Source organism: Canis aureus, chromosome 20, assembly GCF_053574225.1.
Source record: "Canis aureus isolate CA01 chromosome 20, VMU_Caureus_v.1.0, whole genome shotgun sequence".
Taxonomy (NCBI): Eukaryota; Metazoa; Chordata; class Mammalia; order Carnivora; family Canidae; genus Canis; species Canis aureus.
Genome location: NC_135630.1, coordinates 9,308,139 through 9,326,502, shown reverse-complemented (window position 1 = coordinate 9,326,502; position 18,364 = coordinate 9,308,139). Strand labels below are relative to the sequence as shown.

The following is an 18,364-nucleotide window of genomic DNA, read 5'->3' as shown; positions in this document are numbered from 1 at the left end:
TTAGATGGCCTTTTCCAAACACAAATGCCTACTACCCTTTATTCCCCTGCAGTGTATCTATGACTATAGAATCTCAGTGGGGTAGGAACTGGGAAAAAGCTCCCGAGGCAATGCTCATATATATCTCTGATTAAGGATACTACTACTACCAAAGACAGTACTTCACCTGTACATGTACTGGAAATAATGGTCTTCACAAACTTTCTTACAAATGCAAAAAATGTCAACTGAAAAAAACGATCATCTCAACCTCCAAAACAGCCCTCCCCAAATTACCTTTTCCTTCTCTGGGTTTCTTCTTTATACCTAACTCAGGAGACCCATTGGAAATTGGTGACTGCTGGGTCTTTGGTTTACGGCCAACTGAAAAAATAAGATTGAAACCACACATTGAAAACAGGAAAAATAATAGAAGCATGATTAGCAGACTCTTTGATAACACATTACTCATGAAATTGGACACTAATTTGTGGATTAATATACTCAGTGTGTATACAAAAAGTTGCATTTAAAAGGAGCATTAAAAGCACTTCTGTAATTTTAGATTACAGCAGTTAGTTGGCAGTAATTTCAGTGTATATGGCAAGTCAGGTGCTACCAACCTATTATTTACTCGGTCAGAGCCTCAATTTGCTAAACCTCTTCCAATAATGTATAGCAAGGGAAACAAATTCTAGAACAAAACTTTTTTCTTTTCTGTTCTACAGGATTGTTAGAAAAAGCTTTACCTACCTATTGCAGAGGATCTGATAATCTGCGAGGCCCTTTGAGCTCAAACGAGGAAAAGTAAAAAATATTATTTTAAACACTCAACTGCTCTGAGCCAATCAATTCACCAGAATTTAAGCATAAGTGTTCAAATTTCCCCACCTTGATATGCAGGTACATTATACGGATAAAAAAAAATTAATTATCTCCCATATTTAATAAGTGTGCCCTTTTATAAAACTTGACTTATTCATGAGAGACCCACAGAGAGAGGCAGAGAAGCAGGCTCCTCGCGGGGAGCCCGATGTGTGGGACTCAATCCCAGGACCCCGGCCGGGATCACACCCTGAGCCCAAGGCAGATGCTCAACCACCAAGCCATGCAGGTGTCCCAAGTGTGCCCTTCCTTTCGCTTCTCTTCACTTCTACCGTAAGGTTCTCTCAGACAGACTAGCATCCACAATGAAAGGAAAAGCAAAAGCTATAATTATACCAAAGAAGGCATAAGGCTGAAATGCCTTGTTTTCAATCCTCAGCACTGGTAAAAGAATGCTGGCTGACGAGGGGAAGCCTCCAGAAAGGCTGGGAATAGTCGAGTTTATTATAATTTGCAGATTGAGTATATTATTACTAATTTGGTGACTGTCATACATCTGGGATTTCTGATGTCACTCTGCTCTTTATTAGCAGAGTGTATTTAGAGCTAAATAAATACCTAAAAATCAAAGTGTTTTAATTTATTTCAAAATACATAGCTATTATATTCTCGGATTTCATTATGGTAACTAATCAGTAAGAAGTGTGCTTTGGCAAAAATAAATGGAAACTTTCTCTGGTCTCCTTTATTAGAACAGAAATTAATTTCTCAATTTACAGAGTATAAATCAATCAGTGATAAGACTCAAGCAAAAAAAAAACAAAAACAACAACAAAAAAATCCTTCAACTTCCTTCATCAAAACGTTAGCCCTAAAAGGCCTAATTTATTTTCATATAAAGCAGTATTTCCTAAATCATACTTCTTAAGATCTAGTTTATTCATGAGTAAGAAACAAGGTTCTACAGTCAAATTAACTTTAGAACACTGCATGTTATCTTCTCTCGCAGAATCACAACACACATTAGTATATTAGAAGCTCTAAAATTGAGTTTAAATAAAAAGTTTAAAAAGTAACCTAACTTTGCACGTCCCAAATGAACTTAAGCACAAATAAATACATAATATATGTATATTTATATATACATTATAAATAATTTCTAAATGATCATTAAGATAATCTATTTTCAAATAAATAAAATTAATATTAAATTGGCAAATCATTTCCTGGGTTATATCAGACCACATAAGCAGATCAATTTATTTATCTAGAGGTCTTGGTTCCCAGCTTTTTATGGTCTTTTTCATCTTCTTTTAAATCTAAAAATTTCCTGGGGCACATGGATGGGTCATTCAGCTAAATGTCCAACTCTGGATTTCGGCCAGGGTCCTGATTTCAGAGTCGTGAGACCAAGCCCTGCCTCGGGCATGGAGCCTGCTTGAGATTCTCTCTCTGTGTCCCCCCCACCCCCCACCCCCTAAAAAAATAAATCTAAAAATTTTCTAAATATTTTTTAATAGCTCCTATCAAATACAACCAGCCAAAGGCGATAGTGAGGAAGTAGGTAAACAGGACTATTAATATGTTTGCCTTTTTTTTTTTTTTAAACATTTACAGCAGCAACTAATCCTTCCTTCAAAATTCTCTCGGTCATACCTCTCACAAAATACATGTAATCTCACAAAATACAGGAGGGAAGACACTCAAATCTTATTCTTCACTCTGTCCCTCACAATAACGAGCACAGACCCACCAACACCACAACAATTTGAAATACCTCTAACAAATGAAAGAAAATACCATTATTTCTAACACAAGTTTTTTTTTTTTACTTTTGCCTTTGATTTCTAACATGTGAAAAAAAGATACAGAAGAAAGTGGAATTAGATGAGTACTCATTTATACAGAATTTTATTTCTTTCAAGTTTTACTTCTGATTCAGACAGGAAAAGGACCCACTTGCTGCCCATCTCCTAGTGCTGTTGGAGGTGTGAGGGGCCTTCGGCCTCACCCATCAGGATCGAGTGAGGAGAAGTTTCAGCAAGAGTCAAATAGTAAGTGGAAATGAAATGCTCTTTACCCACTGGTGAGTTTATTCCACTTAAAAGTCCTTGTTGGCAACCTTGGGTGTTTTAATTAAGACAGAAGGTACAGGGGAGAAAACAGCATTGGGCTTTTTATTATAAAGCCCACAAAAAGAGTGGGAAGATAAGATGAAAAATAGAAAAAGTTAAAAAATAAAATGTTTTTTAAAAATAACCAAGTACCCTAAAAGGATCAGAAAGCAAACAAGCAGTGAATCTCTGATCTTCCTTCTGCTTGTCCAACACAAGCAGGCAACTTTCTTTAGAGCTCAAATACTAACTCCTTTAAACAGTATGAACACCTTAACACAAAATTAAAATCGCAATTGACTGATACTTTGAGAATACCTAGGTAAAGATAACATCAATCTTAAATCTACAGCATATATTTCCTAAGTCCCCTGATGGGGGGAAAGATATTTCACCCACTTTTCTGGAAATCTGTAAATATACTCTACCTTTTTTCTTTTTCATTGGTTCATGGCTATCTGGTGATGTAGGAATAGGAGAGGTATCCATTGGTTCAGATTCTTCAGTTGACACCTCCACTACAGTTTCTGTAATGACATCTGGCCTCATAGCAGCATGGATAAATTCTGGAGTTGATACACAAGGAGGGACAAACACTTCCACTATAAAAAAAAGTTGAAATATTAAAATTTCCCACCCCCATTAGTACTTTCTCATGTGGACAATTCAATATTTAATAGAGGTGAGGTTTATTTAACAATTCATCAAAGTAGGGTAAGAGCCTGAAGTTACTTTGCTGAATATGTAATACAGTTTAAAGTATGTTAGGAAATAAATGCAAAGAAAATCACCTTGAAGGAAAATGTTAATCCCATAAGTAAGGTAGGGGTCATGAGGAATCACCCCCTTTCTTCACATTTTTACATACTTTCAAGCTTACTGTAGAAGACTTTTGAGTTATTCTGACAATTGGGAAAACATTTGGAAATAAAATAATGGAATAATAATGAGTTCTTTAACAGTCACTTTCCTTCCCACTACTGCCCACCATTATTCTCTAACTAGGTAAAACATGCACATGGTATAAAATTAAAAACATTCTTATGTGTCTCCAGTGAAAAGAAAGCACTTACAGATCATTTCAAAATATGAAGAAAAGAAAAACCTGTTCATCAAAGCCCAAGGAATATCATCTTTCAGTATCTAAAATTTTATTAAATATAACAGTCCTGATGTCTTAGGTCACTAAAACAGTACATAGAGACTGCCATTTGGTGTTCTGTTAGATACAACAGTGTTGCTCCAGCTTCCTTCCAAAGTGCCTGAATAGTCATGATATGTCATTACTATTTCAATTAAGAGACAGTTAATACTGCTACTGTGGACTAATACATTGCGCTCACTTCAGCAGCACATGTGCTAAAACTGGATTAATACACTGACCAATATGCCCTGATTTTCTTCTCACATCACTGAATAATACATGGCATTCCTATTCTAATTGAAAAGTACAGTTGCTCTTGGTAGTTATTATAAATCCCTCTAATAAGAAGGGCCAATATTATTGAATTAAGTGAAATTAACACTCGGGCATTAAAATTAGAGGGCAAAATGGCTCTCAAAGGCACTCTTAAGGAAAAAGAGACCAAAAGAGAAGGAAACTCTCAGCCTGAGAGAGAGTATGAGGAAATGGTGGAAGCTATCTCCTCTCTCCACCATGGAAGGTTCCCTGGAGCTACTGCCTATTTACCACTGAATACAAGATAGAAAGTAGTCACAGGACACAACTCCCCCACCCCCACCTGCCTTAAGGACTGACTACAAAGGTTATATAATTAGTACAAAATTATAAATTTACCCAGAGTTAAGGAAATAAGACATAAGGGCATAAAAAAAATAGCAATTTAACAAACATTTATCTGTCTACGGTAGGCATTTTCTGTATCATTTATTATAAAAAAATTAAGTATTTCAAGTATGTGAGACTTGGGAACTTTGACAAAGATCATTTATTGCTGCTACAGGTATTCATGCATAATAAACCTTGAGAACAACGATAATCCCCGCGTATTTAAGAAAAACACCCATTGTAGATATGCGAAGTGATGTGACGTGTTTAATATAAAAAAGAACAAGTCACATACCAGGACTTCTTGAATCCCTCAAGCAGGTAGGAGATTCCATATGAAGCAGGGCTTCAGCAGCTTCAATTGTCTTATCTGTACAGTGTGCATTACTGCTATGAACTGATGCTTCCACTGGGGGGAAAAGAAGTTCTACTCAATTAAAAATGCACTGAATACATGACTAAATTAAAATGTATTACTCTATGAAAAACTAATTCTTGTGTGGATAACTCTAAATTAAGTCACTGACACATATCAGTCCATATAAATTATTTACAGAAATAATTTTAAAAACGAAATCACTAGTATCTATACTTTGCAAAATGGATGTTGATTATCAAGCAATGATTACTGAGAAACTTCTGAATCTTATCCAAAGGAAAACAAAGAAAGACCCTTGAAATCTGAACCCTGTATCAATTTTAGAGCAAAACTAACTTGGAGGTGGTGGGAGGATGGCTGGCGATGAACAATCCCAGGAGGTCAATGATGTATCGTGATATACATACAGCCACTGAAATCAGGGGCAGGAACTTGCAGAATCAGTCAGAAACATGCATTTCCTAAGTTAAACGAATTACTCGGATTCTTACAGACCTTCCGAGGTGAGTGCAGCAGCACAGCGCCAGATACCCAGGAACTCAATTCCCAATAACCTTGTCTCTTCTTCTTCAAGACTTCACTCAATTTTTTTCTGGTTTTACCAATAAATTTGCTTTTAAAGTGTCTATGTCTGTTTTCCTTGAAGCCTTTTTCCAATCCTGCCACCTTCTGTAACTCCCTTTTAGCACTTACCCTATGCTGTGCTGCTTGAATAACTAGTGAAAAAGTCAAGTATACAGTGATCGTTTGGCTTTTCAAGTCCAAGGTTGGGCCCTAGACTCTGCTACTTACAGGTTACCCTAGACCAGCAATTTAATTTCTTGTAAGGCTCAGTTTCCTCTTTCCCAAAACGGAGGAGTACTACTTAACCTCATACAGTTGTGAGAATTAAGTGAGGTAATACTCATAAAAAAACATGTACAATGCCTGGCAGATGGATAAGAATTCAATAAATGGTGATAATTTCTTATCATTTCTGTTAAGATTCTAAGTTTCTTGAGGTTGTGGGGGCTATCTTACTTCATCTTTATTATCTGCTACAATTCCCAATGTAGATTTTTAATACAACAGGCACGCAAGGATTTCTTTTATATATTAAGATTAAGAACAACCCAGGGAAACTGGCCATTCAAACACAAACTTATATAAATGATATTACCTTAAAAATATTGGATATTCTACTTGGTTCTGAAACATGAATATGTAAGTTTTTAATTTGATAGATTTTTCTCAAGATGTCCTCTAAAAAGACTAAAAGGAAGTATTTGCTCTGCCTCTCTCTCTCATGAATAAATAAAATCTTTAAAAAAAAGGGGGGGGGGTGGATCCCTGGGTGGCTCAGCGGTTTAGTGCCTGCCTTTGGGGCAAGGCGTGATCCTGGAGACCCCGGATCAAGTCCCAAATCGGGCTCCCTGCATGGAGCCTGCTTCTCCCTCTGCCTGTATCTCTGCCTTTCTCTCTCTCTCATGAATAAATAAATAAAATCTTTAAAAAAAAAAAAAAAAAAAAAGGAAGTATCTGTACATATCTTATAAACTTTATCACAAATTCACAAGTTCTATACACTAACAATACGAATTTTTAGAAACTGCTTCCAGCAAACTTTAAATTGAAAAAGAAAATTTACTTAATCACAAAATTCACCAAATGCTAATAATAAAGCCTTAAACAGCAGTCATTTGGAAAGCATTCATTAAAAGAAAAGAAAAGAAAAAAATCCAGCGACTGTTTTACCACCTGTTGCACATCATCCACACTCTCAACCAAGGTACTGGGTCTCTCCAGTTGCTCTTTCCATTTATGGAAATCTGCTCTAAGCTAAACAGTTCCAGAGAGGCAGCCAAACCTCTAAGTAAATCTATCTTTAGGTGACCCTGCTTACTCTTATCTGCAGCTTCACTGAAGCAAAGGATTCAATCAGTCCTTCTAGCTCAACTTTAAGAAACTTAGTAAGTATAAAATATATTACCATTCTCAAGAATTTTTTTCAGTGCTTCCCACAATACTCACATATACTAAAGAACCCTGGAAAGCAAATTCTCAGGGTTTTAGATTTATTCTAGGAACTTCATTCTCTTTAAAGTCTGCTTGTGTTGCAATTTAGGTGTTGTCTTAGGTGCTATTAATAAACTATCCCGGGTAAACTAATTCCTTATGTAATTGTATTAAGACACACCCTAAAAACCTTGCCATATTAAAATAAGTGCTTCAAAACTTGATAATACAGCAACAGAATTTTACCCAAGTTTTTAATGTTTTCAGTTATAAGCAAAATGAAGCATGCCTAACAATTACAAGTAATGGTGCCCCAGGTTTTTATGTAGTTTGAGGCCCATTCATAAAACCATGATTTCATGTTAGTCATGTCCTTGGAAATCATTTCTTAAAAAGTGCATTTTCTTGCTCCTATCTCTGACCTCAAATTCCCCTTCCCCCTAAATTCAACATATTATTTCCCAGAAATATTTTACATTTACAGAGTAAAACAGAACACATACAAACTTAAGAATGCAGTTTATTAATTCATATTTTAAATTTAGGGTGAGAATATAAAAAATGCATATGTTCTCTGTGAATATTCTCAATCAGATCTAGTACTCTATGTACAGTCAACATTTGGGTGTTGAGCATTTACCACATATGCCAGACCCTGTGTTATAAATGTGAAAGATAAATGTGAATGGATCTCTGGCCTTGTGAGGCTTGTACTAATAGTTCAAAAACATAAACAGTAGTATCAAAAACACAAATGGAAATAAAACAGTTCAAAACTAGCGAAAGGTATAAAATAATTTACTCTGTAAGCTAAGAGCTTGTTAAGTAGAGCACTGATTTTTTTTTATGCTTTCTAATTCTACTTTTTGTCATTTTTATCAAGTAACTCTGAGCACATGCGAATAAATACCTAACAGCTCATACTTAGATCAATTTACAATAGTGTACCTACCAGTTTCCAAGAATACTTCACCATTTGAAAAAGAAAGCACTTTAAAAAATTTTTTGTTGATATGTCAATAGCTTTTGATAATTTTTGAAAATTTTTCAATTCATTTCGTTTAACTCAGTAATTAAAATACAATTTAAACTAGAATTATGCACAATTCTTAAGGATAAACATGAATTTAACAGTGTTGTACAATCCAAGGAAGCAAATAAGCACACTATAGGCAAGGGCTGAAAAATCCTTATCTCTTACTTAAAACTTGATTCACTAGGATCTTTTTAGACCTGTGTATGAAATTAATGGGGGGGGGGGGGAAGCAATTCCTTTTAAAAATAGAAACAATGAAGCTAAAAGTAATCTGACAGGTATCATTTTCTACTTAAAGAGTAGTACTTGGTGTTGCTGGTCAATTCCTCTTGAAGAAATAAACGTATCAAATAAATTTCAAAAGAATTTTAACTTTAATCATAGTGCCAAAAATCAAATTTGCTCATGTCCTCCTTTACTATTGGTAAAAGTCTTCTTGTTCCATTTCCAGCTTTCTAATCAACTGGTGTTTGTATGGTAGACTATTCCAGACTCACTCAACAGCTGTTACAAAATACCAAACTTGGTAATTAAGTCTGACAAGAGACATACCTCTCAGCTTTGCAGAAGAGAATACTGGCAATGGATCTAGCTCATAACCAAGTTCTTAAAGTCAAAAATAAAAATAGCAATTTAATTTGAGAACAATGGGAAAAAATTAGAAAACCCTTCCTTAAATGATAGTAGTATGTCCCTACAAGCAAAAGACCATAAACTAATAATACAAGGTCATCCCTCAAGCAGGCAGAAGCAGGCACCTGACTTACCACAGCTTATCTTCTAATGCCCCAAGGCATAATAGGTGAGTGAAGAATACAAATGAATGTAATAAAAAGGGGAGGGGGAGAGGGAAAGGTGAAACTCTGGGACACTCCATCTTTTCTGGTTTCTCTGACTTTCTAATCAATATAGTTACAATTTAAAAGTTTAAAAGGAAAAAGGAACTAAAATTATTTTCTAAAACAGAGCTCCCTGATGAAAATACGTGAGCCACGTATAATTTTCAAATTTCCGACAGCCAGATTTTAAAAAGTGGAAACTGAAATTAATGCCTTTCCTTTAACCCAGGATAGCCAAACTATTGTCACTTCAAGATGTAATCAATATAAAAGTTTACCACAGCTTGTTAAGTTTACATTTAAAATTTTTAAAAATTAAAAATTCAGTTTTTCAGCCACAAATACAAATAGCTACTGGCTATGGTACTGAAAAGTGCAGACCAAAAAAAAAAAAAAAAAAACCAAAAAAAACAAAAACAAAACTGCAACACAGCTACTCTCAAACTTTTTTGGTCAAAAGAAACTTTCACACTCAAACTAATGAGGACCACAAAGAGATTCTGTTTATTTAAGTCCTAATTTTAGACATTATTCTATTCAATTGAAATTAAGAAGACATTAAAATATTTATCAATTCATTTAAGATAATAAACCTAACACTTTTAAGTAATTTAATGAAAAAATAGCTTTTCTATAATAAAATTAGTGAGTAGCTTTGTTGTACATTTTGGTAAATCTTTTTAATACATGGTAGAAAGCAGTTGGATTCATATTTGCTTCTTCACTGAATTTCCTGTAAAATCAAATCACGTCGCCTCTAGAAAACTCTGAAAGTGAAAAGGCAAATAATGTCTTAGAATTATTATGAAGCCAATTCTGACTTTACAGACTCCCTGAAAGAGTCTAGGGACTGACTCCCCAGATCCTCAGATCAGATTTTATTTCAGTCTTTAAGAACTGCAGCTATAATTTATTACCAAACATAGTAATAACACCCAATTCTATCCTAATGTTTCTATAAGCTTTAGCTTTTATTTTTTATTTTTTTTTTTTTTTTAATTTTTATTTATTTATGATAGTTACAGAGAGAGAGAGAGAGGGAGGCAGAGACACAGGCAGAGGGAGAAGCAGGCTCCATGCACCGGGAGCCCGACGTGGGATTCGATCCCGGGTCTCCGGGATCACGCCCTGGGCCAAAGGCAGGCGCCAAACCGCTGCGCCACCCAGGGATCCCCAAGCTTTAGCTTTTAAACAAGTGTACAGATGAAAAACGATGACTCCGTTTTCCGTAAGTACAGCAGCACTTTGTCCACTTACACATAAAGGAGTTTTTGTCAAGTTTTTCATAAATACTTTCTTTGCATCCCTTTGAACATTTAAGCTATAGATAACACAAGGTATCTAAATAATTATCAAGAACATGCTCCTGCCTGCCCTTCTCCACCAGCCACATGTTTCTAAAGGAAATTGTTTTATGTTCAATTATCCTGATTGAATCCTTAAATACTGATGTTATTCATCGACTCATTTTTTTCATGAATTTTACTAATAATGCTGCAATGACTTCTGAAAAGTAATTTCTTAAACACATTTTTAAATAATTTATTTTTTCTTTCTTTCTTTCCTTTTTTTTTTTTTTTTTTTTTTTATAATGGGGGCCTAGGTGGCACAGTCAGTTCAACCTCCGACTCTTGGTTTCAGCTCAGGTCCTTCCTTATCTCAGGGTAGTGAGATTGAGCCCCGCGTTGGCCTCCGCGTTGGCCTCCGTTGGGACTCCAAGCTCAGCACAGAGTCTGCTGAAGTTTCTCTCCCTCTCTCTGCCCCTCCCAGCTGTGTTCACGCTCACTCTCTAAAATAAATAGATCTTGAAAAATAAAAACAAAAAGTGAATGCCATTCTTCCAGTTTTATTTCAACATATGCTTCATCTTTTCACATCCTAAATTGTTTTCAAATTTAACTTTTCAAGATTGATACCAGATATTTCCATTTACAGTAAACTGGAAATAAGATTTTCAAGTTCAAATTTCACAATGAACTTTGACAAACTAGACAGATTTGTCTTATCAGTTAAAATACTTAAGCTAGATTTCCAGAAAACTCCCTCCCTCCCATTTAATAACAGCGACCTAATAGAACAAAAGTTGGGTGACCGTATCTCTCAACTCTCAAATTCTCCAATTTAATTCTCAGTTTCTCAAAAAAAGAAGAAACAAGTCAAAGAAAGTATACTTGAAAATAAGAAGGCAGAACATTTTAAACTGAAAATCTTCCAGAAAATCTAGATCATAGGTACACAATACTTTCACATAAAGACTTTTTCCCTATAGGCATGTTTTTCCTGTAATCTGTTATACATGAAAGATTAACTGTGTGTGTGTGTATATACATATATGATATATATATATAGAACTTTTATGTATACGTATATGAAGATGATCCAAAACTGTATCCTAGTCTCACTCAATGTATAGACCGACCTGGCTGCAAGTTCCAATTTGGCACAAACACTGGCTAGCAGAAATGAACCTCCCAATTATGTAATGACCTTACAGACACACCTCATTCACACCATGTAATGTAAAAAATCCAGAAAGAAAAAGAAGCCTTCACTTTCCATTAAATTATTGAAACGACTTATAATTTTAGAGCCTTAAAAGTTATGTAGAGATCACCTAGCCAATCTTGTCCTTTTACCAAAATATGAAGCGTTAAAGAAGTTAAGTCACTAACACAGAGCTAGTTCCGTGACAGTGAGATGCGATCCTCCTCTCCTGACTTCAGGTCTAGACTCTTTCTCATACATCACGGTGTAAGTCAAAGTTTCACAAAATGTGTCAAATCTTCACCACAAAAGTATTTTGTATGTTGAAATAAATGATCTTTAATAAACAAGCTTATTTATTTCATTCTTAACTCAGACTCTTCTGACAGCAAAAAAAAAAAAAAAAAATGCTGGTAACTAAAGCTGAGGCTGATAACTAAAGTTGACTGTTAAGCCTCAAAAGAAGGAAAATTAACAGCAAAAGTATATCCCCTGGTACCCTAATATAATACAGCACTGGTAATATGAAGTGCTTTGTAATTGCTTAGAAACAAGAGTTATGCTGCCAATATTCAACCTAAAGCTTATCGCCTCTGTAAGTCTTCATTAATAATCAGTCATTAGAGCACTAGTAATCAAACCATTACAGCAATCACTGTAGTTATATCAGCATTTCCGTACTAGGGAGATTTACAGCTGTCTCCTCACTCAGACTGTAAAACCTTTGTAAGGAAGAATCATGCCTAACACACAATCCCCTCAAGGGGGAAAAAAGGCACCCTTCTATTTTACACATACAAACTTCACAAACATGCCTCTCCCGACATCCCTGGAAACTGGCGGCAATATAAATTTTTACTGAGTGAGATCCGTGGTTCTTCATCCGCGACCACCTTCCTTCCTCAACACTTGGGTCAATCAGCAAACCTGTCTCAAGTTCCTTCTACGACAGGGGCTTGTAAGAGCTTCAGCTTACATGAAAATGATGGAGGAAGCAATCTGAACACAACTATATGTAAAACATTCCTTACAAAACACTATTATCCTAAAGGAAACTTCAGCTGTTAAGATCCACAAATACTGAAGGAATGCGCCAGGGCCAGAAAACGACGCTCAACCTCAGAATCCAGAAGCCGCCTTCTCCGGAGGGGAGAGACAGGCTGCGCCTGGGGCTGGGCTGGGCTGGCTACAGGTCTGCGCTCCCCGCAGAGCACCTGCGGCCGCTCAGCTTCCTGATTCCGACGCTGGCCAAAGCGGCATCTTCGTTGGCAACGTCAGCCCGGAACCTGCAGTGGCTCGAGGCTCCCCGGGGCGACCCACAGGCGCAGGCACCTCGGCACCGGCCCTGGAGCCATGTGCCCGTGTTAACGGACCCAACGTACACGGAGGACCCCAAGGTCTGCCTTCCTGATCCTTGAGTTCCTGCTCGTACCTGAAATAACTGGGAAACGTGCTGTAGGGGCCGCGCCGTGAACTGTGATTTTCTTTTCCTTGGGGCCTTTTGAGTCGTGGGATGGGACATGCTACAGAGTGCGAGGCTGCTCGCGGCGTGCCCCACAACGCCCAGCCCAGCCCAGCCGAAGCACGGAGGCCACTCATTCGGGCTCAAAGTCCTGCGAGGTCGGGCGACGCGCCCTCGTGTGCCGGAGCCCCCGCGCCGACCGTGCAGAGCGGGTGCGCCCCCGGGCCCCGCAGCCCCCCCTCCTCCCCGGGTCCCCGCGGGTCCCCGCGCCCGGCCCCCCGCGGCCCCGGCCCCGGCCCCGGCCCCGGCCCGGGCCCTTCCGCCGCCGCCGCCGCCGCCGCCGCGCCGCACATCCCCCACGGCGGCCACTTCCGTGTTTACACTCCTCTTCCCTCCAATTCCAGGCGTGCATTGTCAGCCTCGCTCCCGCCCCGCCGCCATTGGCCGCCGAGCGCCCGGGCCCGCCCCCCGCGGCCAGCGTTCTCGCCTGGAACCTGTCGGCGAGCAGATTGGGACCCGCGGCCCGTCAATCGGCGCCGGGCCGTCCTCTGCGCGGCGCTTCCGCTGCGGTGGGAGGCCGGGGGGAGGGGAGCGGAGGGGAGCGGAGGGGAGCGGGGCCGCTCGGGGCCGCTCGGCGCCCGGGCTCCCCGCGCCGCCCGCCCGCCCGCGCCCCCGTGCGCCCCAGTAAACGTGCCGCCCCGCGCCGTCGTCCGCGTCCTCCCCCGGGACCGCCGCCCCCGAGCGCCGGGCAGCAGCCCGCGGGCGGGGACGGGGCAGGGGCAGGGGCGGGAGGCGGGCCCCGAGGCACCCCCGGCGCCCCGGGGGGAACCGTTACCCCGGGCCCCGCGGCAGCCCCGGGCGGGAGGGCGGGCGGGCGGAGGCGGCGGCGGACAGCGTGGCAGGCGCCGCGGCGGACAACGGGCTCGCTCACTTCCTGGTTGCCGGCGCCGGGCTCCAGCGCTCGCGCCGCGCGCCCGGGGCCCCGAGTCGGCTGCGGCGGGTCCCGGCCGCCGCCCGCCCAGCGCAGCCCGCGGCGACAGCGCCCCTCCGGCCGCAGGCGCCCCCGCGGCGCTCACTTCCTGATCCGCCGCCTCCATGGCCGCGCTCGCCGCCCCCTCCCCGGCCGCCCCGTGACGGCGCCCGCCGCCGACCCCGGCCCCCCCGGCCCCCGCCCCCGCCCCCCGCCGGCCGCCGCGGCGCGCGGGGCGCACTTCCCGCGTCCCTACCGGCGCGGATGAGCAGATCCAGCTGGTTCGTGGGCCCCTCCTGCAGCGACGTCGCCATGTTTACCCCGGGGCTGGAGCTGCCGCCTCACATTGGCTTCCACCGCGAGCCGCGGCGGCGGGGGAGGAGGCGGAACCCGCGGCCGGGCCACGCCGTGCGCCCCACACACTCACGCACTCGCACACACTCGCACGCCCGGATCCTTGCGCGCCGACAGGAAGCCGCGGCCGGCCCGCCTCCCGCCTCCCGCCCGCCGCCCGCCTCCCGCCTCCCGCCTCCCTCCCGCCTCCCGCCGCGGGGCTCAGCGGCCCCAGCACCAACGGCAGGGGCGGCGGCGGCGGCGGCGGCGGCGGGCGGCGCGATCCTTCCGCCCCGCGCCCACACAGGAAGTCCCGACGCCCGCCCGCCCGCCGCCCGCCGGCGCCGCCCCGGCCGCACGCACCTGAGGCGGACGCCGGCCCGGCCCGGCCCGCGGGGGAGGCGGCGGAGGACGACGACGACGACGAGGCCCGCGCCCGGACAGGGACCAGGGACCAGGGACCAGGGACCAGGGGCCGGGGCGACCCCCGCGGAGCGGCGGCGGCGGCGGCGGACGAGGATGAGGACCAGGACGAGGAGGAAGACGCGGGGACGACGAGCCCGCCGCCGAGGGGCCGCCCCCGCGGGAAGCCTCACTGAAATGACCCTGAGGGGCCGAAGCCCCGCCGCCCCGGGGCTCGCGCGCGGGCCGCACAGCAGCGCCGTCCGCACCGTGAGTCGCCGGGAGTCCCCGGGACCGGCCCCCCCGGGCCCCCCCCCCCCCCCCCGCCGCCTCGCTCCCCCGGGCCCCGGGCCCCGGCGCCGCGCCCCCGCCCCGCCCCGCCCCGCCCGCAGCGGCCGGGAGGCCACCGCCCCGCCACGGCCCCCGAACCCGGGGAGCCCCCTCCCGCGCCGGGCCCAGCCTCACCTGTTGGGCCGGAGGCGCCTCGCGGCCGGGAGCTCCCTCGCCCCTAGTCGGTGTGAACCGGGGCCGCCCGCTCCACGCAGCACCTTAACGGGGGGATGGGGGGGCAGGGGACACCGGGGAGCCCTGGCCGGCGCTGACACCTCACCAAAACTGACCAGAAACCGGAATCTCCACTAGCAGCCAGTAGCTTTTCACACACTTAAAAAGGAAGACAAGCTTATCTTTTCCGGAGGCAACAGGTTAACGTGGCTCAAGAAGGAACATGCAGTACACGACTCGATTTGCAGCCTGATGGGTAACTTCCACCTCACAATTGGCTTCTTGAGATAGATCCTAACAAGTCCATGGTATGTGAGAATTTTACTTTGTACATGTTGATCCTATGTATTCCCCCCGCCTTGCCCTTTGAGCGCCAGGAGAAGAGGAGCTGCATCTACCCCTGCCTAATACTGCACAGTGTACGGGCGTGGGACCATAAATTCAGAAAGGCCGGAAAATATTCCTATAAATGTACAGCTCTTGTAAAAACACAACTCCCCGGGCTCTATGCAGTCCTGCCTTGCTACCGAAACCAGGCTTTCAAGAGCCACCAACACTTCCTAGAAACCAAAAACACTGTATTGGAAACAGCAAGTAAGGATAGGCTGCGGCGGCGGCGGCTGCTGCTGGAGGTATTAATTGGTACAGACTTTCGGGAAAGCAGCGTGGCACTATATATCAAGAACCTGAAAGAGGTTCACACACTCTGACCCCAGGAGTTTCATTTCCTGGACCTTGCCTGAGGAAGTAAGACACTCAATGGGTTGTTCCATTAAAAAGAGTTTGAAAAATCTTTAACAATACAGTAAGATAGTAAAAATACACATGTGCCAAGATTCAAATATATATTTCCAACACCATCATGACTCAAACTCTATAGGACATGTGAATAGGTGTATGTAATATACTGTATGCACGTGTGCACACTCCTCTGCATTTCTCAAGTCTTCAAGAGTAAGCAGGTGTTAATAAGCAGAATAAAAAACTGAGTAAGGATTGCTTATCATGGTAGACACTTGAGAGAAATTCATACTCTACTAATGACATTACAGAAAGATCTCTCCTACATCAAAATCCCAGCTATGTCCTACGAGGGCAAAAAAAATAAAATAAAATAAAGTAAAATAAAATAAAATAGCTATCTCTTCCTGAAACAAAAGCCGCTATGCTGCATGCTTTACCTTCACTTTTTTCACAGAGTCCTCTCCATGTTCCTGTGAAATATATATTACTGTTGTCCTCATTTTACACATGTGCAATCTAAGGTTCCTTGACTAAGGTCATACAGTTCATGGAAGGCTGGTCCAGGATCTGAACTGAAGTACTAACTCCAGAGCCCTTAACCTCAAACACCACTGAAGCACCAAAGCAACAAGACCTTTCTATTAATTATAATGCATTTAGTACCTGTCCATTTTCTCATCTGAAAATTATTCTTTTTTTTTCTTCTTTTGTAGAGAGCGAGCAAGCAGGGGAAGGGCAGGAGGAGAGGGAGAGAGAAAATTTGAAGCAGGCTCCACGCTCAGTGTGGAGCTCAACATGGGCCTCGATCTCACAATCCTGAGATCGTAACCTGAGTCGAAATTGAGAGTCAGATGCTTAACCGACTGAGCCACCCAGGCATCCCTGAAAATTCTTTTATATTCCTTCCTTCAAGACATAGAACCTAATGCCCTTCTCCCTTTGAGTATGAGCTGGACTTCGTGACTCACTTCTAACCAACAGTATAAAGCTGAAGTGATGGTGTGGGACTTCAGAAACGGTCCGCTTGATCCCTTCCTTTTGGGTCACTCTACAAGGAAGCCAACTGCCATGTCATGAGTACACTCAGGTAACTGTGGAGAGGCCCTTTAGGCAAGAAACAACGGTATCTTGCCGACAGCCTTACATCTGAGCTAATTAGAAGACCGGCCCGTCAGCCCTAACCAAGCTTTCAGAGGACTGCAGCTTCAGGAAACACCCTGAGCTACAGCCAGCAAGTAAGCTACTCCCCAATCCTTAACCATAAAAACTACCATAAATGACTGCTGCTTTAAGCTGCTAAATTTGGGGTAATTTGTTTGCAAAGGAAAATTAATACAGAAGGAAGGCATTTAAACTCTTGTTACATTTCACAGCTTAGGCTTTTAAAAAAGGGTAAAGTTTATAAATAACTTTAACTTTTAACTACAGAATCCTGAGCAGTTCTTCCCATTTCTTAATTCTTTATAGTCTGGGCATCAACTCTTAACCTCCAACCTCTCCATTTTAAAAATAAGTCTTTATAATATAATCATTATCATTACAGTCTAATATAACCAAAAAAAATAGATTCCTTTGGCTTTTTGATTTTACGGTCCCATAGTAACCAAAATGGAAAACATTCTTGAGAGAGATATAGATATATAATTGTTTCCAGTACCATATAAGTTTCAGATGTTTTTATTTTTAGATTACCTTGATGATTTCATTTGTGCTTTGCATTTAACTAGTATAAAGAATCATAAAATGTTACAGATTGAAAAAATCCTAGAGGAAACATCACCTAGAAGTTTTCAAAAAATAAAGAACCTGAATATCATGATCTCTCTTCCTCACTACCATGTTAGATACATTACATTTTAAAAACCAAATATATAATTATGTGCTCTATTAGATACTAATAAAAACAAAAGGCACAGACTTTAAAGTTTAAAAAGAATTATGGGTTGGAATCTAAGGGAGTAGACGTTCCATGCATTAATGCTATCTTCCTACAATTCGGAAGAAGGATGCCAATTTCCTATGTTAGTAATAACAACTCTCTAACAATGAGAGTTATTTAAGAATCACCAATTTAGGGCAGCCTGGGTGGCTCAGCGGTTTAGCGCCTGCCTTTGGCCTGGGACATGATCCTGGAGACCTGGGATCAAGTCCCACATCAGGCTTCCTGCAGGGAGCCTGCTTCTCCCTCTGCCTGTGTCTGCCAGGAAAAACTGAGGGCCCAAGAAATTAAATAATTTGATCAGTCATGTAGTATCTTATTATTTCAAGGTCAAAAATTCTAAAGAGCAATCTTCTATAAAACTTAGAAATTAAAAAACAGATGAAAAGGGTTTTTTTTAAGATTTTATTTATTTAGGGACGCCTGGGTGGCTCAGCGGTTAAGCATCTGCCTTTGGCTCAGAAGGTGATCTTGGAGTCCCAGGATCGAGTCCCACATCGGGCTCCCTGCATGGAGTCTGCTTCGCCCTCTGCCTCTGTCTCTGCCTCTCTCTGTGTGTCTCTCATGAAT

General features: G+C 42.6%; 1 protein-coding gene and 1 long non-coding RNA gene across 23 annotated transcripts in view; one reads left to right on the top strand and one right to left on the bottom strand.

The window, feature by feature from the left end:
* Positions 1-18,364, bottom strand: part of ELF2 (E74 like ETS transcription factor 2) — a 98,821-nt gene that overhangs the window by 7,158 nt on the left and 73,299 nt on the right. For 4 of the 21 annotated variants that reach the window (XM_077860991.1, XM_077860993.1, XM_077860992.1 and 1 more), the window contains 4 exons: positions 5,003-5,134; positions 3,347-3,520; positions 733-771; positions 277-363 (listed from right to left, as the gene is read on the bottom strand). In XM_077860991.1, coding sequence (XP_077717117.1) covers positions 277-363; positions 733-771; positions 3,347-3,520; positions 5,003-5,134 — 432 coding nt within the window. Of the gene's footprint in view, positions 1-276; positions 364-732; positions 772-3,346; positions 3,521-5,002; positions 5,135-5,422; positions 5,445-12,872; positions 12,995-14,128; positions 14,329-18,364 lie in introns of those variants that run through there. The other 17 variants (XM_077860995.1, XM_077861008.1, XM_077860998.1 and 14 more) reach the window with 15 other exon arrangements.
* On the top strand, positions 14,598-17,674 carry LOC144291468 (uncharacterized). 2 transcript variants are annotated; one of them, XR_013358730.1, is made up of 3 exons: positions 14,598-14,877; positions 15,180-15,419; positions 16,569-17,674. It is a non-coding gene; the product is annotated as an uncharacterized LOC144291468 (long non-coding RNA). The 2 variants fall into 2 exon arrangements; XR_013358729.1 differs by lacking the exon at positions 14,598-14,877 and having other exon boundaries at positions 14,992-15,419.